Source organism: Hippocampus bargibanti, linkage group LG14 (genome assembly GCF_051943395.1).
Source record: "Hippocampus bargibanti isolate YZ-2025 linkage group LG14, ASM5194339v1, whole genome shotgun sequence".
In the NCBI taxonomy this organism is placed as follows: Eukaryota; Metazoa; Chordata; class Actinopteri; order Syngnathiformes; family Syngnathidae; genus Hippocampus; species Hippocampus bargibanti.
Window position 1 is genome coordinate 2026710 of NC_142747.1, and position 27795 is coordinate 2054504.

General features: G+C 47.3%; 2 protein-coding genes across 2 annotated transcripts; one reads left to right on the plus strand and one right to left on the minus strand.

The window, feature by feature from the left end:
• Nucleotides 1-5507: 5507 nt before the first annotated feature.
• clip3 (CAP-GLY domain containing linker protein 3) lies at nucleotides 5508-12859 on the minus strand. The gene is made up of 14 exons (XM_089013346.1): nucleotides 12604-12859; nucleotides 10830-11167; nucleotides 10588-10727; nucleotides 10401-10494; nucleotides 10161-10322; nucleotides 9968-10086; nucleotides 9390-9626; nucleotides 8863-8998; nucleotides 8647-8790; nucleotides 7949-8080; nucleotides 7703-7826; nucleotides 7570-7640; nucleotides 7421-7493; nucleotides 5508-7347 (listed from the first exon to the last, which is right to left on the minus strand). Exons 2-14 carry the CDS (start codon nucleotides 11155-11157, stop codon nucleotides 7293-7295), a joined length of 1815 nt encoding a protein of 604 aa, XP_088869472.1. The 5' UTR covers nucleotides 11158-11167; nucleotides 12604-12859; the 3' UTR covers nucleotides 5508-7292.
• A 688-nt stretch (nucleotides 12860-13547) lies between these two features.
• timm50 (translocase of inner mitochondrial membrane 50 homolog (S. cerevisiae)) lies at nucleotides 13548-27600 on the plus strand. Its single transcript, XM_089013347.1, has 11 exons — nucleotides 13548-13910; nucleotides 16116-16284; nucleotides 18979-19010; nucleotides 22016-22037; nucleotides 22535-22593; nucleotides 22667-22786; nucleotides 23311-23415; nucleotides 23518-23616; nucleotides 26677-26833; nucleotides 26902-27008; nucleotides 27078-27600. Exons 1-11 carry the CDS (start codon nucleotides 13704-13706, stop codon nucleotides 27174-27176), a joined length of 1176 nt encoding a protein of 391 aa, XP_088869473.1. The 5' UTR covers nucleotides 13548-13703; the 3' UTR covers nucleotides 27177-27600.
• Nucleotides 27601-27795: the final 195 nt, after the last annotated feature.

Sequence of the window (27795 nt, forward strand, 5' to 3'; positions counted from 1 at the left end):
AGGGTAACGTGGCCCCTCCCCGCCTTTGCTTTCTCTGCCCGCCATGTCGTCGCGGCGACAACGGCGGCTGGTCGTCGCGGCGTCCGACGTGACCCCACGCGACATTCGGCTTTACGCTTGGAAGCGGCCGCTGCCAGCCAGTGGCAAACAAGCCCCTCCCCCAACTAGGACAGTGAGGGCTTAAGTCAAGCATCCCAAAAGCCTCTTTTCACTTCTTTTGGCGGCTCTTTTTCACATCGCCGCCGGCAAAGCGATTAGCAATCAATTTGCCGCATTTCCGCACCAGCGCTTGAAGAAGTGGCCGTGTGCGCCGAAGAGGGGAAAGGTCCCAAATCGCCACCTGGCGACGGAGCGCCGCGTCGGGACGCCAGCGCCCGTTGCTCATATGCGCGCCGTGAGCGCAGTTAATCTCCACTTAATGTATTAGCGGCATCGCCGCCGCCGGGCCTCCCGCGGACACGTGAGCGTGGCACGAAACCCGCGCTAATCTAGTCCGTACACACCGCCGCGTTGCCAAGGTGTTTTATTGATCGGACTCGGGTCACAAAAGGATAAATGGCCGCTTCCGAGTGGGCGGGGCCCCGTAGACATAGCTCAGGTGAAGGCCGCCCGGGGGTCCCGGCGCACCGCCTCCAAGAATCCCCAGAGGAGGTAGGCCGGCAGCGAGGCGATGGCGGCGACCAGGGGGAGGCGTCCCGGCGGTGGGGGGGTTCCGGAGCTCCCGCGTCTTTGGTTGTAGGGTGCGCAAAGTCCAGGTCGACGCTGTGCCAAAGGCGCCGTTTGTACGATAGCTGTGTGAAATGCTGACATTTGCAACATTTGGGACGTGCGGGTGACATGTACACATTAGTGATGGAAATTGCGGCTCCTTTCGGAGAGCCGGTTCTTTTGGCTCGGCTCACTAAGCAGATCCGGCTCTTTGGCTCCCTAATGGCTCCTCAGATTTTTGGTTGCTTAAATTAATGAACCACCTAAAATCATGTAAAATTCTGTGAAAAACGAGTCACTATATCAAATATGTTTATTTGTATGACTTGCTTGTATTGGCTACGTGCACAGAGAGCATTCACTAACTTTCGCTTTCCCTGTGGTTACTCTGGTCTGATGATCAGCTGTCATTAATTTGCTTTTCATATTCATAATGCTCTAACTATTTATTAGCTATCCGTTAGCTAGCTGGCTAGCTATTAGCTGTCTAGCTATTAGATGGCTGGCTGTAAGCTGTCTAGCTGTTGGCTATCTGGCTATCTATTTGGCCCGCGAGTTTGAGACCACTGCTCTAACCCTTCCCCTTCTCCTCACTGCTGCGTGTGTCTTTAACTCTCCCCTCCCTCCTCTACCACGGATCTTGACCAATCACGTGCAGCTTTAACCGAAGACTGGGGGCGGGGAATAAAGGACAAAAAAAAGTTGTCTCCCATTTCTGGCTCGTTGTTAGGAGCCGACTCTCTTTGTTCACCTCAGCGATCCGGCATTAAGAACCGGCTCGTTCGCGAACGACACATCACTAGTACACATTGACGCATTCATTTGCTTGTGTTTTACTGTGTGTGTGCACGTATGCGTCATCACCTTTCTTCCTCGTCTTCTGCCATCTGAAAGAAAACGTCTTTTTTTTCTCCAATTTTCCCTCAAGATCAGCCTGCCGAGACCCGAGTGACTCACCGGCGCCCCCTGTCGGTCCCCCATCGAGGAAGTCGTGTCACGGGACGGCGAGCCATGGCCAGAGGCGTCCTGGCAGTCATCGCCATGGCAACTCGTCGCTTGCTGTCGTGTGAAGAGTTGGCCTGGCCCAAAAGCGGCTCGGGATGCCCCACGTGGAAACCCAACCGGCTAAGTGAACTTCCAAACGGATTTGCGCGCCGATTGATTTTCCCACTAAGTCGTTTGTCTTTGACGCTCTTTAGACTCTTTGATTTTCTTTCATGTCAAAAGGGGGCGTCGCTTGATTTCTATTAATAATTATAATAATAATACAGTAAAGTCTTGTTATATCGATATTCAAGGGAGTCCGAAAAAATATCGATATAACCGGGACTATCGATATATCCGACCCTGTTTGCATGTAATTTTCTCCGTGCGTGCATAGAAATAGTATCGATATAACCGGGACTATCGATATATCCGATATCGATATAACGAGACTTTACTGTACATTTCATTTATAAGCGCCTTTCAAAACTCTCAAGGTCACTTTACAGTCACAGGATCAGTTTTTCTGTGGGTGAGCAGCGGCAGCCACACGCGCCAGCGTTCACTCAACCCGGAAGTAGCATAAAATGATCATTACACAACAATAATAATAAAATAGTAATAATAATAATACATTTAATTTCTAAGCGCCTTTCAAAACGCTCAAGGTCACTTTACAGTCACAGGGTATTTTTTCTGTGGGTGAGCAGCGGCAGCCACACAACAATAATAATAATAATAATACATTTAATTTCCAAGTGCCCTTCAAAACTCCCAAGGACACCTCACAGTCACAGGATAAGAACGTTTTTTTTTTGTGCGGGTGAGCAGCGGCATGCAATGTCACAGTTTGCAAGGTGGTGACGGTGGTGGATTCCAAAAAAAGCAGGCAGGAGAGAGCAGCAGGGTGTGTTTGACAAATTATATTCAAATAAATTCAGCGGGAACAAAATCTCAAACAGTCATCAGAACAGAAAGGTCCAAAGTAGCAAACAAAACCAGGAATAAAACATGTCAAGACGAAACAAAGCTGTCAGGGTGAAGCAAACACATACAATGACCCGACACTAAATGGTCGTGCCGGGAGTCCTTTTAACTGCCACTGATTGAAACGACCAACGCCTGTGCAGGTGCAGACGGGGCCGACAGCACCACCCGTTGCAACAAGATCGTGACATGCAATCAACATACTCTAGATTTGAAGTTTACTCATCCCCTCATTTCAAAATGGAGGGGGAGGTGGGGGGAAGGGCTGACACAGTCAGCGGTGGCTTCTCCTGCGGCGACATCTGCTGGACCTTTTCGATAGCGCAACGCAGTTTCCTGACCTTCCACGGGGGAGGGGCAGTTTCTTAACGTTCCACGGGGGAGGGGCGTTTGGACGCAAATGTGCAGTGGCCGCTCCAACTCTATGATCAGCGATTGCCCACCCACCAACCCCCATTTGACTTTTCTCTTAATAATAATACATTTCATTTCTAAGCGCCTTTCAAAACTCTCATGGTCACTTTACAGTCACATGATCAGTTTTTCTGAGGGTGAGTAGCAGCAGCCACACGCGTCAGAGTTCACTCAACCCGGAAGTAACTCAAATAGATAGAAAGCTAGCTAGCTAGCTAATAGATACAGTAATAAAAAGAATACATTTCATTTATAAGCACTTTTCAAAACTCTCAATGTCACTTTAAAAGTCACAGGATACGGTCGCTAATTGATTGCTACCTAGCCAGGTAATCGATAGCTTCCTAGATAGCTAGTGAGCCAGCTACGCAGCTAATTGCAGTGTCTGAAATAGCGTCTGCCTGGACGCTCGGGCCGTGACAACTTTTCCGTCGGGCGTACAACTTACAAAATGTCTCAGCCCGGGTGGCCGACAACTTCTTCAAGAAAAAAAAAACAAATGAAAGATTTTTTTTTTTTTCAAATCAAACGTTTGCTTTATTTAATAAAACAAACGTTTGAATCAATACTTCAAAATCAGAATTAAGTACAGTAAAGTCTCGTTATATCGATATTCAAGGGAGTCCGAAAAATATCGATATAACCGGGACTATCGATATATCCGACCCTGTTTGCATGTAATTTTCTCCGTGCGTGCATAGAAATAGTATCGATATAACCGGGACTATCGATATATCCGATATCGATATAACGAGACTTTACTGTATTTCGAAATCTTCATTCGGTTTGGAAATGTCAGAATTTCGGTTTGTTTGGCAATTTGCATACTCGGCACGGCAGCCAATCGGAAGCCTGCTTCGTGCTTCCGGACTTTCCCGAGCGTGATAAGGTCGTGCATTTGCATATCATTTGAACGTCAGCCCCAGAAGAAAGATTCAAAAGAAGCGAACACAATTTATGACGCCACAAAACGTAAAGGTACATTATCCCGTGACTGTAAAGTGTACTTGAGAGTTTTGAAAGGCTCTTAGAAATCAATGAATTATTATTAAAAGCATTGTGGAAAGAAGAATTTACATGACTTGTAGCAGTCGACGCAACGCGAACATTGCATTGAGGAAAATGACGAAGAGTGTATGGACAAACGACCAATTGGAGCAAAATCATCAGCAAGGGATATTTATGATAAATTAAGCAAGGGAGCATTTGTGGTCGGTACATCGTACATAAAAACAATCCTTAACAGTGTTTTTTTTATTGCGATTAGTCGTCTTTTTGTGTTTCAAGTTGTGAAAAATGGAGCAGGCAACTTCATGGCTGGGCAGGCAACTTTTCAGAGTTGTCTGCCCTGGTGTCCGCTAACGTTTTGTCATGAGTTTCAGACACTGCTAATAGATAGATATATAGATATATCTTCTTCTTTTCATTTGGGCTTTTCCCTTCAAGGGGTCGCCACAGCGAATCAGTGTCCTCCATCTTGAGAGGTTTGATTGGCCAAGCTTTGACTTAAACGGCTCCTAAACACAAAATGGGCATCGGCACAGCAACATTCAAAAAAGCCAAAAGTATACTAATAGATATACAGTATAATAATAATCCTAATAATAATAAAAACAATAAGGAGTTAGGGTTACATTTCATTACAAACATGTCATTTATAGGTGCCTTAATTAATTAATTAATAATAAATAATAATAAATGTCCCCATTGTGTGACTTTTAAAGGCTTTCTGATTCTAATTCTGAACAATAATAAGAATAAATTTCATTTATAAGCACCTTTCAAAACTCTCAGACACCCCACAGCAACAATAACAATATTCATATCAATAATAAATACGTAATAATTAATATTAATAAACCAAACCAAGTAGCGTTGTGCATTTTTTACACCCTGGAGGTACGTTTGTTTCTCTTGTTATGTTGGGGTAATTCGCCATACAAACATCTCTAAACATCGCTCCGTAATCTTTGTTTACATTTTGAACTTCCTCATACGTCATATCCTGCCTTCCTTTACATGATGTCACATTTTCATTACGTCACATCCTGTCGCGTCATATACTATGCGCCGTATAAATACTCCTGCAGCCCGTTTTTTTCTCTCTCTCTCCATGCTCCCTCCACGGCCGACACCGCGATGTCTCCGCGCTCTCCCAAATTAAATCAACTTTCTGTTCAAGACCTGGCTCCCTGATGATTTAACCATCCATCAACACCCGTAGAAGCAATGAACCAAGGGTGAACGATAAAAATAATCCAACAGTTATTTAGGTTTGCTTCAAAGACCGCCGAGCACATAGAAAACGCCAGCGCAGCAGGTCAAAGTGGCCCCAGAAAGAGCCCCCCCTCACCTATGACCTAAAGTCAAACCCTCCCAAAACAAGTCAAAGGAATTAAGATTGAATCAGGAAATAAGAACAACACCAACATCCAAAGTTTTATTTGGGCTACGGTTTACCGGAAGGAAGCCTGAAGGGGCTCCTGTGATTGGATGCGTTTCCATGCCAAGGACAAGGTGAGGGTCATGGTGCACAGCATGCAGTCGACCGGGGGGACACAAAAAGGGGCATCGGGGGGGAAGAACAACAAGAAGTAAAGTGGGAAGCAGAAGCCCACTCTCTGAGGATCTAATACGCGGTAAGATATTGCTGCTGTTGGCTTCATGCGTTCTTTCCTGGAAGCCTCGGCGGAGATACAGTGATACCTTGGCTTACGAACTTAATTGGTTCCCAGACAAAGTGTAAGGTGAAAAGGGTGTATCCCAAACATTAATTTCCTGTAGAAAACCATTAAAATGAGAATAATCCATTCCCAGGTCCCCATACAACATAATTTTCTAAGCCTTAAACCTACACAAAATATACCTTATTTTATGTATAATAAATGTGTGATGGTATTGTAATTTAAGAAATAAACTGTACTAATAATAAAGTCTTTTTATTTACCTTTGTGATGGTCGTTGATGGCTTCGATGGAATGGAGTGGCCGGTTTCATCAGTATTAAACACTTGATGAGGAACGTAGCCTTCTTCCACCATCTTGAGGAATGATTCCTTGTAAGCTTTGGCAGCTTTGTCGTCAGAACTGGCTGCCTCACCATGACGAATGACACTATGAATCCCTGTACGATGCTGAAAGTTCTTGAACCATCCGTGGCTAGCCTTGAAATCATCAATGATGACGAACTTTCAGGCTGCCTCTTGACGATATCCGAGTAAAGTTGGCGTGCTTTCTTTACCATAATTTTACCTAGTTCCTCATCAATTGTGTTCTGTTTAGCTGGGATTCTTGCATCAAGGGTACAGGTGGCTTGTGCGGGTTATTTGTGAAGCCTGATTGATCGGATATTTTAAACTTGCAGTCTACACTCTGCCTTTGAACTATCAATAAAGTTGAAAGGAGTCCAAATTTCACTATGTTTTCTATCCATTTTCTCACTCTGTCGTCTGCCTATCTATTATTTGCAGCTCCGTGTTTCTGTAACCCCCTCCCTGACTGCTGCCTTCTTGACCGATCACGTGCCGCTTTAACCGAAGATTGGGGGCGGGGAATAGAGGACAAAAAAAGTTGGTTACCATTTCCTTGTTAGGAGAATGGGCTCGTTCACTCATTTTTGTGCTCCGTGTGTTTGGATGCCAAGTTTAAATTTTTGTGAATTTTACGTTCGTAAGCCGAAAAGTTCATTAGCCAAGGCGTTCGTAAGCCGAGGTATCACTGTACGACCAGCCAAAACCAAAAGGTTCAAGTTGAAACTTGCTCAAGAGTAAGGCGGCAACGTCAAGGCCGATGAAGGACTTCTCAAATTGAAGATTTGGCTCGCTGAGCAGGTTGGCTCGCTGAGCAGGTTGGCTCCAAACTCAGGATGCTTTTTGATGATATTCGCTTTCAAGCAGGTCAACCATCCGGTCGCATATCGACCAATGGGATCCTAAAATTAGATGAGCTGGGAAGGCCCCCCAGGCCGGGGCGGGGCTTGCCGCCAGAGGGGACTTCATGGGTGACGGCGGAGAGGGTCTCTTTAGAACATCTGCTCCACATTTCAACAAGGCACTACAGATTTCCAACGGAGAAGAACGCGAGAGAGCGAAGAATCGGTCGAGAAGAAACGTGAGCTGAGTGCAAGGGATTTGACCACGACAGCGGCGGGTAGCTAGAAGGGTTGCCGAAACAGGAGAAAGGGACGAACGCGGGACGCGGTTAGGACCGCATCTCGGCTCGCAGTATCCACGGGAACCAACAGCAGAACAGCAACCTGAAAACAAGGGCGTTGGGTCAAGTCGCCAGGAGGTTTACTCCGTCGGCAGGTATCAAACGGTCCCGCCTACCTCGATACGGAGCTCTCTGAGGTCAGGTCTTTGGCAGTACGAACCGTGTTGAAGTTACGCTTGGGCTGAGAAACTGCAACACAACACCACAAATGCCAAAACCCCCGCAGACCCCAGACCGGACGCGGAGGTCCGTGGCCGATACTCACCGGTGACTTGGTGGACTTTCTTGAGCGCGGAGTTCTGCTCGTTTCGTGAGACGTCCTTGGGCCTGCCGATCCTGAAGGAACGGCGCCCGTATAAAAAACCTGATTTGACTTGAGCGGGAGGGAAACACCTTACCTCTGGACCCGGGACGGTGGGGCAAAGACGCCGTATTTGGGGAGGCAGCTGAAGTAACGTACCCCAAAGACGGAGCCGTCGTGTTTGCCGGTGGGCTGGTCCAACTCCACGCCGAACCACAAACCTCGAGGATGGAAATGGGATTTGGCCCGTCAACAAGCCAAACCTTCGCAATCGGCTCAACATTCATCGACGGACAAAAGCGGCCAGACTTCCAAGAAAGCGCATTTGGGATTTTAAACTGACCTGGCGCAAAGTCTGTTTTGCCAAAGAAACGCACAATGCCGTGCTTCTGCCCGGCCACCAGGACCCGATCCCCAACCTCAGCGTTCAGTCCTTCCGGGTCCAGACTCACGACGGACGACTTCTTCTTCAGGACTGCCAACAGACAACACACGCGCAGTCATGTCAAATGGATCCACGTGTCAATCAAAGTAAAAGTCAGCTTCATTGTGAAACATGCTAATATGCATGACATTGAGCACAGATGAAATTACTGTCCTCTCAGACCCAGCGTGCAAGGCACTTATAATGTGGCTAAAAAAAGACAGACAATTGACAACAGACAATACATGTAGATTGTGAACGTAAAGTGTGGTATTGTTGTGCGTAAAGTGACATAGCGTAGCAATGCAAAAACAAAAACGGTTGAGGTGAGGTCGTGCAGAAAAAAGAAAACAGAGTTCAGGATGATAGTACAGCATGTAGCGTGTACGCAGAGTTCAGTGAGTGTGGCAGTGGGAAGGATCAGGGGGGGGGGGGGGGCTGGGAGGGAGTTGAGTTGGGTTTGCTATGCCGTTTGTAACTTTGTGGAAGCATGCATTAGTCCGCAGTCCAAAATGGCCGTCACCGGTTGGGAACCGAAGCCACGCCGCTCGCCCCCAAGTTAGGCCAACAGACCGTGACACCACCGGTGATAGAAACCCAAATGATACCCAACGTGCCTTTCTCCTTCTTCTCTTTGTCTTTTTTGGTCTTCCCGGTGAGGCGCGAGGCCAGGTCCATGCGAGGGGTTCTCGGGGTGGAGGTGACAGATGAAAGATTTTGTTCCGCAGGCTTGGAGATCTTGGACACCGGAGCAAAGATCCCTGCGGACCAGGAGAGAGAAAACCTTCCTCATGTGAATCCTCGACGGCGGGTACAAAAAGCGGCAGCGTTACCGAGTTTGGGCGGGCAGATGAAGTAGCGAACGCCGCCGACGCTGCCGTCGTTCTTGCCCTCCGGCTCGTCCAGCTCCACGCCGACCCACTGCCCGCTGGCGAACTCTGTGGTGCCGCAGAACCGCAGTGTCCCTGTCTGCAATACAAGTGGGACTTGTTGTCAGGAGGACAGAAGAAAGCGCTCGTTCCATACGCCACGGGGGGATCCGTAGGGGCGGCCTGTCTGAGATCAAACTCCTGTTCGAGGACACCTGCTTTCGCCTTCTGGGGTCACTCTTCCAGATTGAGACGAGAGAGCCCGATGATTTGAGACCGTCCAGGGAGGTTTTGACGAAACGGGTCAGGACAGACAATGCTTGCCGGCAGTCAAGATACCAAGCAAAACGATCCAGGGACAAAAGTCCGCCAGAGGCCTTGAGCCCCAATCGGTTGAGTCGAGACGTAATGGGACAAAGGCGAGAAAGGAGCCACTTTTTCAATCTGTGAAGCCTTTACGGAAATTGCTTTTGGGCAAAAGCGCTTCTGACCTTCATGTCGTCCAGCACCACTCGCTGGCCCAGCTTCATGCCCAGCGAGGACAGCATCAGGTTGCCCGGAATGTTGTCGTAGTTGGGCAGTGTGGCTCGGGGAAGGTTGCAGCTCAACGGAACAGCGTCCAGGAGCAGCTGCTTCAGCTCCTTGGCCACCATGGCCGCCTCGGCCTTGTCCAGGCTCATGTCCATGGGGTCTGGGACCACCTCCCCGGGGACCTGCCCCTTCTCGTTCTGCAGAGAAGAAAAACACAGGACCTTTGGCCTGGCGGGATCTGGCATTTTGTCCTATCTGGGTGCTCTGGATTGGTCTCTAGAGGGAGCGCTTGCTCTCCGTCCCCTCACGTTTTATCGAGACGTTGGCTCACCGGAGCCCGACTTTTGTTCACTCGGATCTTGTCTATGTGCAAACGAGTTTGAGTCTATCTGAGGTTTCCAAAAGTGAATCGGTCTGAAAGTGTGGCCAGGGCACGGTCGTACATTTCTGGAGACTGAGACGCAATCGACCAGGTTCTCACGCATGACCAAATGGCTTTCCAGGTGTGAACAGATAAAGACGAAGAAGAAGCTCTGACCCGGACGGTGGGGTTGGCACCGTGCTCCAGAAGACACTTGACTGCACCCAAACACAGGTTGGAGGCGGCGATGTGCAGAGCCGTCCCGTAGTGGAAGTCGCTGCACGTGGAGTTCAGAACTGTCGCGCAACATCAACCAAAATGAGTCACGTAGATAGGTTCACCGTCCCCCAATGATCCGTGGCAGGTCTACCTCTGGGCTTGGCCGCCTTCAGCAGGACCCGGACCAGTTCGGGAACATCAAAGTAGGCGGCGTAGTGCAGAGCATTCATGTTGGTCCAACGACTCCTCAAGCTCACGTCGGCGCCCAGCGACATCAGACGGCTGGTCAGGCGCAGCGCCGCCGCCGGGTCGCCTGCGCACAGCCAGAGAAGCGGGCTAGCACCTGCGCCGAGCTGCTTTTGCCCTGCCAAAAGATGAGACTGGGTCTCACCCACGCCGTGGGCGCCCGCCTTGCAGCTGTAGTGGAGAAGCGTCATGTCTGTCAAGCCGTCACGGTCGTTCACGTGGCAACCGCGTTTCAGGATCTGGTCAAGGCAACAGGAGAGACGCGCGCCGCACAAAGTCAAATCAGGTCACGGTATCCTTCGCTCGCCCCGATCGGGCGACGGTGCGCTCACCTCGTCGCCAATGACGTCGATCTTGTGCTGCACCTGGGGAACCCACTGCCGCACGATGGCAAACAGCTCCGGGACGCTGGTCCGGGGGTCCTTGAGGATCTCCAGGCAGGCCGGGTCGTTTGGGTCGAAGAAGGTGAAGGCTGGACACCGGAGAAAAAGGCAACGTCCATGTTATAAAGACAAAGACAGAAGGAGGACGCGGGAGTCGTGGCGCCGGACGCAAAGTCCTCGGTGTGGCCCACCGTAGTCCTTGGGCAGAGGCGCCTGCGCGGAAGGATGCACGGTGGCCCGACGCGGGGTCTCGCGCACCGGACTCTGGAGCTCGCCGTCGTCAGGCGCGCCGTCACCATCTGGGCTTTGGTCTACCGCCGACCCCCGCCGCCCCGGGTCCTCACACTGGCCGGCCCCCTCGTCTTCGGCTTCTTCTTCGCCCTTCTCCTCCTCCTCTTCTTCTTCCTCGGTCATCTCCTCATCCTCATCTCTTCGGACCCCCCCGTCCTCATGGTCCTCCTGGTCCTCGCGGTCACGCCTTTCCTTCTCCTGCATCTCCAGGCTCTCCTCTTTGGTCATGGCCGCCGGCCTGTAGCACAGGCACACAAAAGTCAAGGCTTGGATCATGGATGGATGTTCAAGTCGTTTTCATCATGGGATGCGTGGCGGGCCTTCCCCCCGCCCCCCAGTGCACTTAGCAAATGGACCAAAAATGGCTGCCCCCCCCATTTGCGATGGAAACGGTCACAAGCAGAGATGAGAATTTTCCGTCAATCGGTGGATTTCCGACTTTTTCAGACCAAAATGAGCAGATGAAACTAAACATGTTTTCTGGCTTTTTCGCTGTCCATTCCGATTCAGCTTGTGTTGGCGCAAAGCGCAATTTTGATTGGATGATACTGACGCCGGTTGGCAGAAAGCGCCATTTTGATTTGATGATCTTGACTTGACTTGTTGTCGAAACAGGTAAACGCCCCCATTTGAATAGCGGAGAGTAAAAACAAATCAGGTTGATTCGCCTTTGTGGAGTGTACAGCTATTAGCTAGCTGGCTAGCTATGTAGGTGGCTATTAGCTATATGGCTAGCTAGCTAGTTAGCTAACTGTCTAGCTGGCTATCTATTAGCTATCTGTTAGCTAGCTAACTAGATTTCTATCTATTTGGGTTACTTCCGGGTTGAGTGAACGCTGGCATATGTGGCCGCCGCTGCTCACCCGTAGAAAAACAAATCCTGTGACTGTAAAGTGACCTTGAGAGTTTTGAAAGGCGCTGAGAAACGAAATGTATTATTATAACAGTATATCTGCGTGTGCCCCCCACCCTGCGTGCCTTTTTTTCAGACTTTTTCCTCGCTTGTCATTCTCATCCCAGCACAAGAAATTGGCGAGCTGTCGCTTTCAAAGCAGGAAAGCTCTTGCGGCACTTGCTTGGACCCGAAGCTGTGTCGGGTCGCCCCCCCACCCCACCCCACGAATTCAAATAGACCCCCACCCCACGATTCCACGAAAAATAAGTCCGCCTGCATATGATGATTCGATTTTCACATGCGCATACTGTGCATAAGGAGGCCCTGCCCCCCCCTGAGTCTCCATTTTACATCCACTGTAAACGTCGCTACAAATAAACAAAGGCAAGGCGTCGTCGCATGTAGTATCCGTGCCAGGGTGCGCATCTCATTTTAAACCATCGGCGATTTATCTGGCGAACAAAACAACATTTGGCAACGAGACGCTTTGAGGGCCAACGTGCGCAGCAAAAAAAAAAAAAAAAAAAAACGCACACCCGAAAATCAAGTGCTCACGCACGTCCACACGATCACGAGATTTGATCGGAATTGATGCTGTCTTTGCAAGATGTTGAGTGAAGCGAAAACAACGACGGTTTTTTTTTCTATTTGATGGCGCGGTTTGTGTTCCCCATCATCGTCGTGACACACCAACAACGGCACATCCACCAGCTCGTCGGAAAATAATAAGAAATAAGATCCTGGGAGGAAACATTCCCATTTGACTGATGTTTGTTTACCTGAAAACAAGCCACTTGTGCTGCGAAATGTCGTCGTACGATCCGCTCTCACAACAACGCCAATGATGTTTAGCTGGAGGAGGAGGATGCTTGTGAATGGCGAGATTCCTGACCCCCCACCCCCTTTCCCACGTCAAATATAATAATAAATTTCATTTGACGTTCTTACACCATAGGGTTTCTCGCCATTCAAAATACCTGACGATAATTTTACAAAATTGAGTCACTGGTGACCATTTGCTAATTTTATTACGTGCACGCAGACGCCATATTTCTGTTGTTTTTATTCCACACACACACACGCAATAAATCGATCACTATTGAACAAGAAATGGATGAATGGTCATGTTATATAAATGAACATTTGATCAATGTATTGCCGTAATGTCTATAACATCTGCAACAAATAAAGTAGACCAAATACAAAATATTAATGGCATACATTGTCAAATATACAATTGGCACTCCAATGAGAGATGAATAAAGGTTCATCTCAAATATCACAAATACAACATTGATTACCTCAAATAGCTCAATAAAGTTTGGGAAATATTATACTGAAGGAGAAATGATCTAGAAAAAATATCTAGTTATCTAGCTAGCTACCCAGAAAGCTATTTGCTATCTAGCTGACTATCTATCTATTAGCTAGCTTACTAGCTTTCTATCTATTTGAGTTACTTCGGGGTTACGTGAACGCTGATGCGTGAGGCTGCCGCTGCTCACCCACAGAAAAACTGATCCTGTGACTGTAAAGTGACCTTGAGAGTTTTGCGCTTAGAAATGAAATGTATTGTTAGTATTATTATTATTATTATTATTATTATTATTAATGTATCGAAAAAATAGCTCAAAAGGCACACGATAGGTGGGATTGGTTTTTTTTGCCCTCAACCAACATGGACGAATTTGTCGTCATCGAAGAGCCATGTCGTTGTCGCTTCAGATTGGACAGGACAGCTCGAGCCCGCCCACCAGAGGCCCCGCTCTCGCCGAGAGGTCATCGCGGCCTTCAATCACAAGCGCGACCAATAGGGTGCCTTTGTCCTTTCGCTACGAGTGGAAGACGTCGAATCGCCCGCCGGCAACGGCTAACCAAAATGTCGGCGACGTGCGCCTTTCCCATGTGTGTGCGAGCGAGCCAGGGCCTCCTCAGGCTTCGCAGCCGGACGGCTGCCACCTCGTCGCCCGCCGCGCCGGCCCTCTTACGGACGCTGTCTACGGGAAAACCGCCGGCCGAGCGCGGCGGTGCGACCGCCGGTCTGGCCCAGGCGATTCTCCAGGAGCGGCTTCAACAGCAGAGTCAGGTGAGGCGCTTGTGGTGCGTTCCAAATGCTCACCGAGTCGACATCGGTGGGGTGGCAAAGGGAACTCGCGAGGGAGGTCGCCTATCGGGACGTCCGGGTGTTTTCAACGAACTCCCTCCACTAACCTGTCGTTCACTTATGTTACGGGGGTTAGCTTCGCTTTCGCTAGCGTGCTAACAACGTCACAAACTAAATCTACAGCGTTTCTGCGTATTTAGCCGCGAGAAGTACCCACCCCGGCCCCTCCACACACACGCACGCAGGCAGTATAGTCTAGCGATGACAACTGACATCCAGATAATAAGCGTGTGGCAAGCCATCACGTCTGACTGATGGGAGGTCCTCATATAATGACGCCACACACACGGTTCAAGTCCTTGGACGTGTTGTGTTAGCACCTAAATTTGATTGGCATGAAGGTCATGAGCACAGCAGTGCCCCCCCCCCTGGTTTCCTCTGTCCCATTCCTTCGGATATCGACATAATAATAATACATTTCATTTGTGATGTAATGTAAGGAAAGAGATGCCCATTTCACTGTAAGATCAGAGCATTGTTATCAAATGGTGAGTGTAGTTTTTGCTTTTACTGGAAAAGCCGAAAGGAAGAATAATACATTTCATTTCTAAGCGTCTTTCAAAACTCTCAAGGTCACTTTCCAGTCACAGGATTGTTTTTTCTGCGAGTAAGCAGTGGCAGCCACACGCGCCGGCGTTCACTCAACCCGGAAGTAACTCAAATAGATAGAAACCTAGCTAGCGAATAGATAGCCAGCTAAACAGTTAGCTAGATAGCCATATAGCTAATAAATAGGCAGCTACATAGCCAGATAGCTAACCAGATAGCTAATAGATAGCAAATAGATAGCCAGCTAGGTAACTAGCTAGATAGCAAATGGATAGCAAATATTATGCAGCCCTCTTGGTCCACGCACTTGTCTTGAAGAAGTTGGAGGGAATTTGGACTACACGCTTGATGGAAATTCAGTCTCCATCACATGTTCAAAGGAACTTGGTTGACGGGGACACATTTCAAATTAGTGATGTGTTGTTCGAGAACGAGCCGGTTCTTAGAGCCGGCTCTCTGAAGTGAACGAAGAGAGTCGGCTCCTAACAAGGAGCCGGAAATGGGAGCCAACTTTTTTAGTCCGCTATTCCCCGCCCCGGTCTTCGGTTAAAGCTGCATGTGATTGGTCAAGATCAGTGGTAGAGGAGGGAGGGGAAATTTACAGACACATGCAGCAGTGAGGAGAAGAGAGGGGGCTTAGAGAAACAGAAGCACACTGTGAGTAGCACATGAAACAGAAAAGGGAGACGGCAGAGCTTTATAGCACAACAAAGAAAAAACAAAAGCGGGTAAAATGATTACAAGTGATTTTCAGCCATTTTCAATTGTAGATGACAAAGGATTCATAAAATATACTCATGCTCTCAACCCAATTTATGCAATTCCAAGCAGGACATATCCCCATTGTTGGGTTATTATAGGCTTGTGATTCTGAAAAGACTTTCTCAAAGAATCATACCAGAATCATCAATATGACAGAGAACATGCTGGAGTCCAAGAATGGCTCCAAAAAGTCACCACGGGGAAAGTGAAAGTTAGTGGATGCTCTCTGTGCACATATAAATAGCTAGATCGCTAGCCAGCTAAACGATAGCTACCTAGATAGCTAATAGCAGTGTCTGAAATAGTGTCTGCCCGGACGCCCGGGGCGTGCAACATTTCCGCCGGGCGTACAACTTGCAAAACGTCTCCGCCCGGGTGGCCGACAACTTCTTCATGAAAAAAAAAACAATAATAAGGATTTTTTTTTTCAAATCAAACGTTTGCTTTATTCAACGAAGCAAAAGTTTGAAGGAAGATTTCAAAATCAGAATAAATTATTCCGATTTCGAAATCTTCATTCGGTTTGGAAATTTCAGAATTTCGGTTTGTTTGGCAATTTGCATACTCGGCACGGCAGCCAATCGGAAGCCTGCTTCGTGCTTCTGGACTTTCCAGAGCGTTATAAGGTCGTGCATTTGCATATCATTTGAACGTCAGCCCCAGAAGAAAGATTCAAAAGAAGCGAACAAATTTTATGACGCCACAAAACGTAAACGTACATTATCCCGTGACTGTAAAGTGTACTTGAGAGTTTTGAAAGGCGATTCTAACTGAAATGTATTATTATTATTTGTGTGGAATTGTTTTGGGATGCAGGGCCAGCCTCCTCCCGCCGAGGGCATCGAAGCCGCCGCCAGTGCTGGCGGCGAGCAGGCGGAAGGTGACAAAAAGCAGAAGGAGAACACGGCCTACGCTAAGAAAATGGTGCTGAGGATGGCGGGTCTGATGGGCCTGGGCGGCGCCGTCAGCATCGTCTACATTTTCGGTGAGCGCTTCCCTTGTCTGAGCAAGCCCCTCCCCCTCCCTTTGACTTGACGCTGGTCTGTAAAATTGCAAAGGACAAGTCCAAAAAGGCCAAATACATTTTTTTTGAATGTCCCAACTCATTTTAAAGGACAACCAACACCAACCAACTGACATCAGAAAAACGTTTCATAGCATCTAAAATACCCAAAATACGCAGGCTGATATTTTTAGTCAAAGGCAAAACATCAATAAAATTGACTTGAAGTTGCCCAAAAGTGCCACGAATGAGCTCAAAACTGGAGAGATTGAGAAAGTCCCGCGCCCGATTGGATTGGATTGGATTGGATATGCCTTTATTAGTCTCACAGTGGAGAAATTTACACCTCACAGCAGCAAAGTGATGAAAGGAATGAAAGTAGAAAAACAAAACACATGACGTCACATCAGGAAACGCCTTCACAAACTGCCTTGCGCCAGAATCAAAACAATGACTCCAGAGAGTTCAGATTGGGAAAAAGATCCTTTCTTGTTCCTCATCCAGTTACGAATATGATTCAAATAGTTCTGAAGAGGAAAGCATACGTGTTTGCGATCGATGAAAGAAGTCCTTCCGTATCAATTCGAGCCGTGTCAGCAAAGCGACAAAACTGGTGAAGGAGACAACATATGAAGCATTTATGAAGCTCCGTGAATAAGCAATATAGCCTCAACTTCCGTGATATGTGGCATACAGTGACATGAATAACAAATAATAAGCTACAAGATGATTTTGAATGCAAAACGTTGTTTCAACTTTCAAAATGAAGAGTTCATCGATGAGAAGGTTTCTTCAGCCGTCATCTGTACAATTTTGAAGGTTTCGGACGTTTCGCCTCCTATCCAAGAGGCTTCGTCAGCGAACTAAAGTCTGACTGGTCGAATCGGTCCTATTTATATATCCCTAATGTCCAGACATGCTGGCGCCGGACACAGCTATGATAGGTCCCTACTCTCAGGTTGGGGGGGCAGAGGACCCCTCCCTGTGGCCCCACTGATTGTTCCTACATTCCTGACTAACAACTGGCCTATTACCCCCACTCCCCACCGGTATCACCTCATCAGCACTGATGGGAGTGGGGACCGATTCGACCAGTCAGACTTTAGTTCGCTGACGAAGCCTCTTGGATAGGAGGCGAAACGTCCGAAACCTTCACATTTGTACAGATGACGGCTGAAGAAACCTTGTCATCGATGGACCACTCCTGTACGACTGAGAGCTTACACAGACGTAAAGATGAAGAGTTACAAACTTACATATGAATGACAGTGGTTACATTGCTAACTCCAGTTAGCTCCTCGTTCCAGCACCTGAATATTTGTCCGATAGGTTTGCTACACTATCATGACGATTGCTCTCTTTCACCACTGGAAGCAACTTTCGACCCATTGTCAGGCTGAGAGGGTGACAGCGGTTATCCAAACGGGGATTCGCGCACTCCGGGAAGCTCCCCGGCAGACGCTATACTGCTCTGGTCCGTCGGAAATGGCTGCTTTGTCCGCTGGGAATTAGTGTAAACGTACACCTTCTTGATGCGTGTTACCGCAATTGGCTGCGACACACAACGATTCACCATTGCGTTATTTATGTAGTTTTCCTTCTAATTTCGCCATCAACACTGTGTTTTCAGATGAAAAAAAGTACCCAAAATGCATTGTGTGTCGCTTTCTCGGTCAGTGACGTTCCCTCCGTGACGTCACTGCGCCATCGTCAGCAACTTGAAAACAAGACTTCCTGAATATTCAGCGCGAGTTTTAAAACGTAAAATAGAGCTATATGCGGTCGAATCTTTGTTAAATGCGCTCAGTAAAAGTCATTTGAAGTCATTTTACAATTTATGGACGCAACTTGTCTGGAAGTGTTGCTTGTCCTTTAAGGATGCCGCTCGGCATCCATTCAATTGACGTGGAGTGAAAACGCGGAACCTTCCCGTCGGCCGCCATGTTGGACTTGATTTTTGCAGAGATGAGAATTTTCCGCCGATTGGGCGGATTTCTGACTTTTTCAGACTAAAATGACCAGATAAAACTAGAGATGTATTCTGGTATTCTGTTCATTTCCTGTTTGGGCGGAAAGCGCCATTTTGATTGGATGATTCTGACGCCGGTTGGAGGAAAGCGCCATTTTAATTGGATGATCTTGATTTAGGTTCCGTTCATGTCAAAACAGGTAAACGCCCCATTTTGAATAAATTAATTCTGCTTTGGTTCTAATTTGATAGATTTTAATTTGCAACGAAACAATCCCATCGATGAAACAGTCGAATGTCAGTGGCACGATGACGAGCACCATGCTAACGTTAGCATCAATATACTTCTGTGAGAGGCAGCAGAAAGCAAGCGTGCAAGCTAATAAGCAGTTTGCAGGCTAGCTATCAGTAACCTTGCTTATGTACCCGGCAAGTTGACTTTTATTCTGATAGTTTAGCTGGATTTTTATCAATCATGAGGAACAGAAAACCATTCATATTAATGTTCAGTATTAGCACAAAGTTATTTTCAATAATACATTCTGCCATTTTGTTGAAATCACATTAATTTTTGTTTTGAAGTCGCTTAGAAATGAAATATATACATATAGTGTGTGTGTGTGCGTGCACCCCTCGCCCCCTTTTTCCTCATTTGTCATTCTCATCTCTGCTTTTGTCACCCGTTTGTCTTTGTGCTTGATTTGCAGGGACCAATTCGGTGGACGAGCACGGCAATCGGGTGAGTTCCAAGCGCGCGTGGCAAAACGTTGATTAGCTTCCACGCGGCGACGCGTGCAGCACGCTTGTGTGGCCTTTTGCCCACCGACGCGTACGTGCGACGAGCCCCTTTGAGGCGGCCGTGACCCGACTTGAATTGCCCCCCGTGGTGGGGGCGGGGGGTCATCAAAGGGGCCAAACGATCCCCACGGCCCAGCCCACTTGCTGATGGCACTTGACTTGAAAGGGAAGGGCCCACTTTTCACAGCCGCTTTTTGTTAGTTGCCAGAAAAGGCTTCCTGCTCGCCTTTGAAGCTTCCGCCTTCGTTTGGCTTTTATTGGCCCCTCCCCCCGCACACGCGACGTCCGTCCGTGTGTCCGCCTTTTTCCGACCATCCGTCCGGAAACGGTGACAACGCAGGACTTCCTGGAAGTCTTGGCGCACAGCAAGCCGTCGGTTAGCGGCGTGATGGACAAACGTGGCTTAAAGCACAGGTGTCAAAGTCAAGGCCCGAGGGCCAAATCCGGCCCGCCACATCATTTTTTTCGGCCCGCGAAAGCAAATCAAACTTGTTCCATGATGATTGCTAAAATCTGAGGCAAAATTTCATATTTTTGGATGTCAACCACAATAAAAGTCATTATTCTTGACTTCAGATTTGAAAACGAGTTATTCATTAATTTGCTGTGTGCTCTATATGTAATATTTAAAGGGATTTAAACATTCTAATGGGTTCCCCAAATTCATAACGGCCCTCGAGAGGAAACCATAACTACAATGTGGCCCGCGGCAAAAAATAACTGACACCCCTGGCTTAAAGGACAACCGACGTCTCCGGACAAGTTGTGTCTTCTACTGAGCGTATTTACAAAAATTCCACGGCATATAGCTATATTTTACATTTTAAGACTCGCGCTGACTACTTAGGGAGTCTTGTTTTCGAGTTGATGACGATCCCCACGTGACGTCACGGAGGGAACGCCCCCTGACCGAGAAAGCGACACACAATGCATTTTGCGGTACTTTGTTTGGTCTGAAAACTTCGTGTTGATCCGTGTTGTCATATGCCGTATGTCATGCATCTTAGCATAGTTGACAATAAAGCTGACTTTGACTTTGATGGCGACATTAGAAGGAAAACATAAACAATGCGATGGTGAATCGTTGTGTGTTGCGCCTTCTATTTGATACTAGTTGACACTAATTCCCAACAGACAAATCAGCCTGTTTCCAACGGAGGTTGGGCGCCATCTTCTGCATTTTCTGGGACACTACATGCTGTCCTTGACGGCTCAAATGGATATTGGAGGACTCCTTTAATCGATGGCAAACATTTATGCTTTCCTCTTCAGAACTATTTGAATCATATTCATAACTGGATGAGTAACAAGAAAGCATCTTCTCCGAATCTGAAGCCATTGTTTTGATTCTAGAGCAAGGCAAAGACGTCTTGGCGTGACATCACGACCAGGGGGCGGGACCTTCTGAAACTGGCCATTTCCGGTTTCATTTTGAAGTCGTTTTTGGACACTTTAAGTCATTTCTATTGATGTTTTTCATTTGACTCAAAATATCAGCCTGCGTGTTTTGGGTGCTTTAGATGCTCTAAAACGTTTTTCTGATGTCAGTTAGGAAACAATAAATGGTGTCGGTTGTCCTTTAAATAATAATAATAATCAATTTCCTTTCTCAGCGCCTTTCAAAACTCTCAAGGGCACTTAATAGTCACAGGATCAGTTCTTCTGCAGGTGAGCAGCGGCAGCCACACGCGCCAGCGTTCACTCAACCCGGAAGTCACTCAAATAGATAGAAAGCTAGCTAATAGCCAACTAGACATTGCGCTAACTAGCTGGATAGCCATATAGCTAATAAATAGCCAGCTACATAGCTATCCAGCTAGCTAATAGATAGCAAGTAGATAGCAATATGATTTTTAAGCGCCTTTAAAAACTCTCAAGGTCACTTTACAGTCACAGGATCAGTTTTTATGCAGGTGAGCAGCGGCAGCCATATGCGCCAGGATTCACTCAACCGGGAAGTAACTCAAATAGATAGAAAGCTAGCTAGCTAACAGATAGCTAATAGATAGCCAGCGAGACAGCTAACTAGCTGGATAGCCATACAGCTAATAAATCCCCAGCCACATAGCTAGACAGCTAGCAAGTAGATACAGGCTTGGGAGAAGGACTTTGCATCCGTTTGATTCGCCTCTTTTTTCGTAGATTCGTAGTTGCTGGACTTATTTTGGCTTTGACCAGAGACATTTGACCTTGTCTTGACCTCTCAGTACCCATAATTAGAACTTTGTTTATCTTTTAATTTGAATGCATTATTATAATAAATCACACATTATGTACATGACGATACAGCATTCCACTCCATCACCAAAGGACTTAATAAGGACTTAATAGACTCACAATCATCTGTGACCTGGCTGGCTGTAAGATGGCTAGCACTTGGCTATCTGGCTATCTATTACCTATTTATTAGCTATCCATTAGTTAGCTGGCTAGCTATTAGATGTCCATCTGGCTGGCTGTAAGCTGGCTAGCTGTTGGCTATCTGGCTATCTATTACCTATGTTTTAGCTATCCATTAGCTAGCTAGCTAGCTAGCTTTCTATCTATTTGAGTTACTTTCGGGTTGAGTGACCGCTGGCGCATGTGGCTGCCGCTGCTCGCCCACAGAAAAACTTCATCCCGTGACTGTGAAGTGACCTTGAGAGTTTTGAAAGGCGCTTAGAAATGAAATGGATTATTATTATTATTATTATTATTATTGTTATTTCTTTGGAAATGGTGGCAAGGGAGCCCCCGGTGGAGCGCTTTAGGAGCGCGTCTGGCCCGCCCCCACTCAACAATGCGTCGTCCTTGTTTGCTGGCCAAGTGGAAATTCAGCTTCTGCTTTTGTCGCTGATTCTTAAATGTCTTTTTTTCTTTTTGTTTGCATGGCTGCTGTCTTTTGTTTGTTACGCGTGTCGCCGCCTTTCTCATGGTTGTTGTTTCTTTTTGTTGTGTGCCTTCTAGATTCCTGACGACTTTGACAAAGGTGAGTGGCAACACCTTCACATTTCTTTCTTTCTTTCTTTCTTTCTGTCCCCAACTGGTCGTTTTGATCCTTTTTTTTTGTGCCCATTGAACGGAAATGGCGTTCGGGCAAGCGCATGTCCACGAGGGGGCGCTCTGACGCCACCCCAACAAAGATCTTGTCCTCCTGGGGAAGGGGGGCAACACACAGTGGCACTAGGGGAGCTTCTAATGAATGGCCCCAAATGACATGAAAAACCAATTAGCAACAAGACGGCATGGTGTCCTCCCACAAAGCTCTCTCCTCTTTTTTTCTGTCTCTCTGATGGCTGGCGTGCACTCTTTTGGAAGCTCGGGCTGTCCAGCTGGTCGTTTAGCCCCCGCAGGCTTCATTCATACGAGCTGGCTATCTAGCTAGCTATCTAGCTGGCTACCATGCTACATGAAATGGATTATTATTATTATTATATTCACTGTCCATCCGCAGTAGGCGTGGCTGATTCTCTCTGTCCCCTTCAGAGCCTCCGGTGGTCCAGCAGCTGAAGCGAACGCTCAAGTACTTCCAGGACTACAGACAGGTAGGGTGCGCCGCAGGGCTCCGTCTCGGGGCCCCAGCAGCTCCTCACCGGCCTCCGCTTGTGGCGCCGTCAGATGATCATCGAGCCCACCAGCCCCAGACTGCTGCCGGACCCTGTCAAGGAACCGTACTACCAGCCGCCGTACACGCTGGTCCTGGAGCTGACGGACGTGCTGCTGCACCCGGAGTGGTCGGTACGTCTCGCTTGGGGTCCAGGGCCTCCCCCGCGCCCCAACGACCAAAGTTAATAATCATAATAATAATCTGATAAATTTCATTTATCAGCGCCTTTCAAAACTCTCAAGGTCACTTTACAGTCACAGGATCAGTCTTTCTGCGGGTGAGCAGCAGCAGCCACATGTGCCAGCGTTCACTCAACCCGGAAGTAACTCAAATAGATTGAAAACTAGCCAGCTAGGCAGATAGCTAATAGATAGCCAGCCAACCCGCTAGCGACCTAACAGATAGTTAGCCAGCTAACGGACAGCTAATAGATAGCCAACCAGCCAAAAGATAGCTAATAGATAGCCAGACAACCAGCTAGTGAGCTAACAGATAGCTAGCCAGCTAATAGATAGCCAGCTAGATAGCTACAAAATACTTCAATATAATAAATGTAAGTTGTTTTTGTTTTTATTTTTTTGGTCGTAGAAATTCATTTGCTGCTAGTTTAAAAAAAAAGAAAGCTAATAACGTGTGTGCGCGCCCCCGCTTGTAGCTGGCGACCGGCTGGCGCTTCAAGAAGCGTCCCGGCATCGACTATCTGTTCCAGCAGCTGGCGCCGCTCTACGAGATCATCATCTTCACCGCCGAGACCGGCATGGTGAGCGGCCGCCGTGCCCGCGTTGGTTCGGCAGGGGTTCCGGTTGGCCTCTGGCGGCGTCGTTCTCTTCTCTTGGCAAGTGAAGGTGTTTGCTGATTGCAGACGGCGTACCCTTTGATTGATGGCATCGACCCTCAGGGTTTCGTCCTCTACCGCCTCTTCCGAGACGCCACACGCTACATGGACGGACATCACGTCAAGGTGCGTCCAATCGCCGTCTGTCGCAAGCGAACGCGCAACCAATCCATTTTCCGAGGGTGTCAAATAGAACTGAAATACAGTGATACCTCGGTTTACGAACCCCTTGGCTTACGAACTTTTCGGTTTACAAACGTTCAATTTATGAAAGTTTTACCTTGGCATACAAACAATTTTTTGGGATACACAGAGCTGCCACAATGAGTGATGTGTCGTTCGTGAACGAGCCCGTTCTCCTCACAAGAAAATGGCAGCCGACTGTTTTTGTCCTCTATTCCCCAACCCCAGTCTTCGGTTAAAGCCACGTGATTGGTCAAGAACGCAGCAGTGAGGGGAGGTGGTTGAAACATTAAAGAGACAGGCAGACGACAGTGAGAGAGTTTCAACTTTGTCAGTTCATAGGCAGAGTGTAGACTGCAAGGTTAAAATATTCCATCAATCAGGCTCCACAAATAACCCGCACAAGCCATCTGTACACTTGATGCAAAAAGCTATCAACCCAGCTAAACTGAACACAATTGATGAGGAACTAGATAAAATTATGGCAGAGAAAGCACCTACAAGGAATCATTCTTCAAGATGGTGAAAGAAGGCTACGTTCCTCATCAAGTGTTGAATGCTGATGAAAGCGGCCACTCCATTCCATCAAGCCATCAACGACCATCACAAAGGTAAATAAAACGACTTTATTATACTGTACAATGTATTTCTTTAATTATAATACCATAGCACTTTTAAAATAAGGTATATTTTGTGTAATTTTAAGCCTTAGAAAATAAGAAAGTAGAAAATTATGTTTTATGGGGACCTGGGAACAGATTCTTCTCATTTAATGGTTTCCTATGGGAAATTAATTTTTGGGATACACACTTTTCGCCTTACACACTCTGACTGGGAACCAAATAAGTTCGTAAGCTGTAGATAGAAAGCTACTAGCTAACAGAAAGCTGGCTAGCTAGCTAACAGATAGCTGATAGATAGCCAGCTAGACAGTTAGCTAACTAGCTAGATCGCTATATAGCTAATAAATAGCCAGCTACATAACTAGCCAGCTAGCTAATAGATAGCAAGTAGATAGTAGATAGCAAGTAGATAGCAAATGCAGTAAAGTCTCGTTATATCGATATTCAATGGAGTCCGAAAAAATATCGATATAACCGGGACTATCGATATATCCGACCCTGTTTGCATGTAATTTTCTCCGTGCGTGCATAGAAATAGTATCGATATAACCGGGACTATCGATATATCCAATATCGATATAACGAGACTTTACTGTAGATGGCAAATGGATAGCAAATAATAATAATAATAATAATACAGTGAGACCTCAACTTACGAACTTAATTGGTTCCCAGACAGAGTGTGTAAGGCGAAAAGTGTGTATCTCAAAAAAACATTTCCCATAGGAAACCATTAAAATGGGAATAATCCGTTCCCGGGTTTCCATAAAATATACTTTTCAACTAAATAAGCCTTGAGACTGCACACAATATACCTTATTCTATGTATAATAAATGTGCTATTGTATTGTAATGAAAGTAATACACTGCATTGTATTATAAAGTCACTTTATTTACATTTGTGATGGTCATTGATGGCTTGATGGAATGGCGTTGGAGGTCGAAGGTCAAAAGGAATTGCTGTTTGGAAAGAGGCACATTACATGAGGACTGTAATTAAAAAAATAAACTGCTGTAAAATAAAGTTTTATTTACCTTTTTGATGGTTGTTGATGGCTTATGGAAGGAGAGTCACCTTCCATAAGGACTGTTGGTAACTTAACCTCTGGTGTGGCTTCTCTTCTTTTTTCTTTGGAGACTCCTCATCATTTTTGCTGATTAAAAACCTCTTAATTGACACCTGTTGCTTTCTGACTTGTAAGGTCTTATGAAACTGAGGCATCACATTATTGTTTATCATGTTGATGATTGTCATAGCCACAGTCTTTTCTGGATGGAACTGTTCGGTAAAAGCCTGCACATCCTTCCACTTTGCCAACATTGCCTTGATGAGCTCACTTGATGCTGCAGCCATCTCCTCCTCAGATGTTCTCATCAGTTGCTGGCTTTAAAATCCTCAATAAGCGCCGAACTTCCAGGTTGCCGCGTGGCGATATCGGCGTGAATTAGCCGTGCTTTCTCGCGTAAAATAGCTTTACTCACGCTGTCGCCGGATAGCTGCTTTTCGTTAATCCAAATTAACAGAATTTTTTCAACTTCTTCAATTGCCCGAGACCGTCGCTTTGAGAGCACGGAAACACCTTTTGCAACAGACGCACCTTTGATGGCTTGTTTGTTCCGGAGAATGGGAGCAATGGTTGAATTCGCATAGCCGTGCTCTGCCACTAAATCACACAAACGCACACGTTGTTCGTGTTTTTCAATTACATCTCCTTCTCAGCGACAGTGATTTTATTTTGTGTCTTCTTGGGCTGAACACGAGCCTGTGGTGGGTTTTTTTTTCGGTCCCATCATAGTAAAATTATCAGCAAAAAGCTCCAAGTAGGCGATCGACGTGTGCATTCAATGAGAGGGGATGTGGAAAGTAACGCCGGCTGGAGCGCTGTTTGGTCGTGTGCTTCCGCCGAAGATCACTCCGCCAGATCCGAAGGTCGTGTGTTTTGGTGTTCTTCTGCCGAAGATTACTCCGCTAGCCGTGGTGGGTGTGTATTATGAAAATAGTGCTTATTATAAGGTTTAATTTTCATAAATTTGACGTTCGTAAGACGAAAAGTTCGTAAGATAAGGTGTTTGTAAGTTGAGGTCTCACCATAATACATTTCATTTATAAGCATCTTTCAAAACTCTCAATGTCACTTTTCAGTCACAGGTTTTTCTGTAGATAGCCAGCTAGACAGTTATCTAACTAGCTAGATAGTCATATAGCTAATAAAACGCCAGCATAGCTAGCCAGCTAGCTTATAGATAGCAAATAGATAGCCAGCTAGACAGTTAGCTAACTAGGTAGATAGCCATATAGCTACTAAATAGACAGCTACATAACTAGCCAAAAATGGCGAGCAAACGGTAGTTTTGGTGTCTTTTTTTTTTTTGTGCTCAGGACGTGTCGTGCCTGAACCGCGACGGCAGCAAAGTGATCGTGGTGGACTGCAAGCGCGAAGCCTTCCGCCTGCAGCCCTTCAATGGGGTGGCGCTCAAGAAGTGGGACGGCAACTCGGACGACCGCACACTCTACGACCTGGCCAACTTGCTCAAGAGTAAGCGCGCCGAGGCGCCGTAGCCCGAGCCCTGACCCGACCCCGTGGCTTTTTTTACTCCCTGGCAGCCATCGCGCTGAGCGGCGTGGACGACGTGCGCTCGGTGCTGGAGAACTACGCCGCCGAGGACGACCCCATCGACGCCTTTAAGCGCCGCCAGGCGCAGCTGGCCCAGGTGGGGGCGGCGTCGAGCCACCCGTCCGCCAAGAACTCGCCCGCTGACTTTTGTTTTTTGCCTGCGCAGGAGGAGGAGCAGCGCGTGGGCGATTGGTCGCAGCAGAAGAAGTCGGGTCTGTCCCTGGGTGCCATCGCCGCTCGCTTTTGGCGTCCCAAGCAGCAGTGAGCGGGGCGGGGCAACGGACCCCCGATCAAAAGCATTTTTTGCGGGTTGGGGTGGGCGGGGCTCCCCTGGCTTTGGCTGGCCCCGCCCCTCCAGGGAACGGAGCGTCTCATTGGATTGGGAGGCTCGGGTGGGGGGGGGGGGGTTGAAACCGGATGCCTCTTTGGATCTGGCCTCTGCCAAATCGTCAATCAGGACAAAATGGACGCCGCCGCAACGGCTTCAACCAAGATGGCAGCTCATGATGTCATCCCAGGCAAACGCCATCTGACCACGTGACTGCTTCTTATCAAAGCCAGTTTTCTTTTTTTTTGATGAACTTTTCCACCTCAGTGGGCTCAAAAGGGTCATCCTCAAGCTCTTTTTTTGTCATTTGTTTGGATGCGTAAAATTACTTTGTGGATTAAAGAGCAAAAAGCCAAACGAGTCTCTCCCAATGGCCCAATGTATTTATTTTTCTGTCTTCTTTCAATCTGTTCTTGGCACAAACTTAAGATGCTCGCTCACATTTGGTCCAGTTTAGCCACAGGAGGACGCGTCCAAATGTCATCCGCAAATCTCGCCGAAAGTTTGCTCGCGTTGGGCCACAAAGCTAAAAGCTTGCCCGTGTTCATTTTGGGCA

What these genes read in the sequence shown, in the direction of transcription:
- timm50 (XM_089013347.1), top strand. Translation starts at nt 13,704, where the DNA reads ATGTCGGCGACGTGCGCCTTTCCCATGTGTGTGCGAGCGAGCCAGGGC. An exon ending in TCCTGACGACTTTGACAAAG is followed by an intron (nt 22,038 to 22,534) that starts GTGAGTGGCAAC and finishes TGTCCCCTTCAG; the next exon opens with AGCCTCCGGTGGTCCAGCAG. An exon ending in TGCTGCACCCGGAGTGGTCG is followed by an intron (nt 22,787 to 23,310) that starts GTACGTCTCGCT and finishes CCCCGCTTGTAG; the next exon opens with CTGGCGACCGGCTGGCGCTT.
- clip3 (XM_089013346.1), bottom strand. Translation starts at nt 11,157, where the DNA reads ATGACCAAAGAGGAGAGCCTGGAGATGCAGGAGAAGGAAAGGCGTGAC. An exon ending in GAAGGCGGCCAAGCCCAGAG is followed by an intron (nt 10,087 to 10,160) that starts GTAGACCTGCCA and finishes GTTGCGCGACAG; the next exon opens with TTCTGAACTCCACGTGCAGC. An exon ending in GAAAGTCCACCAAGTCACCG is followed by an intron (nt 7,494 to 7,569) that starts GTGAGTATCGGC and finishes GTTGTGTTGCAG; the next exon opens with TTTCTCAGCCCAAGCGTAAC.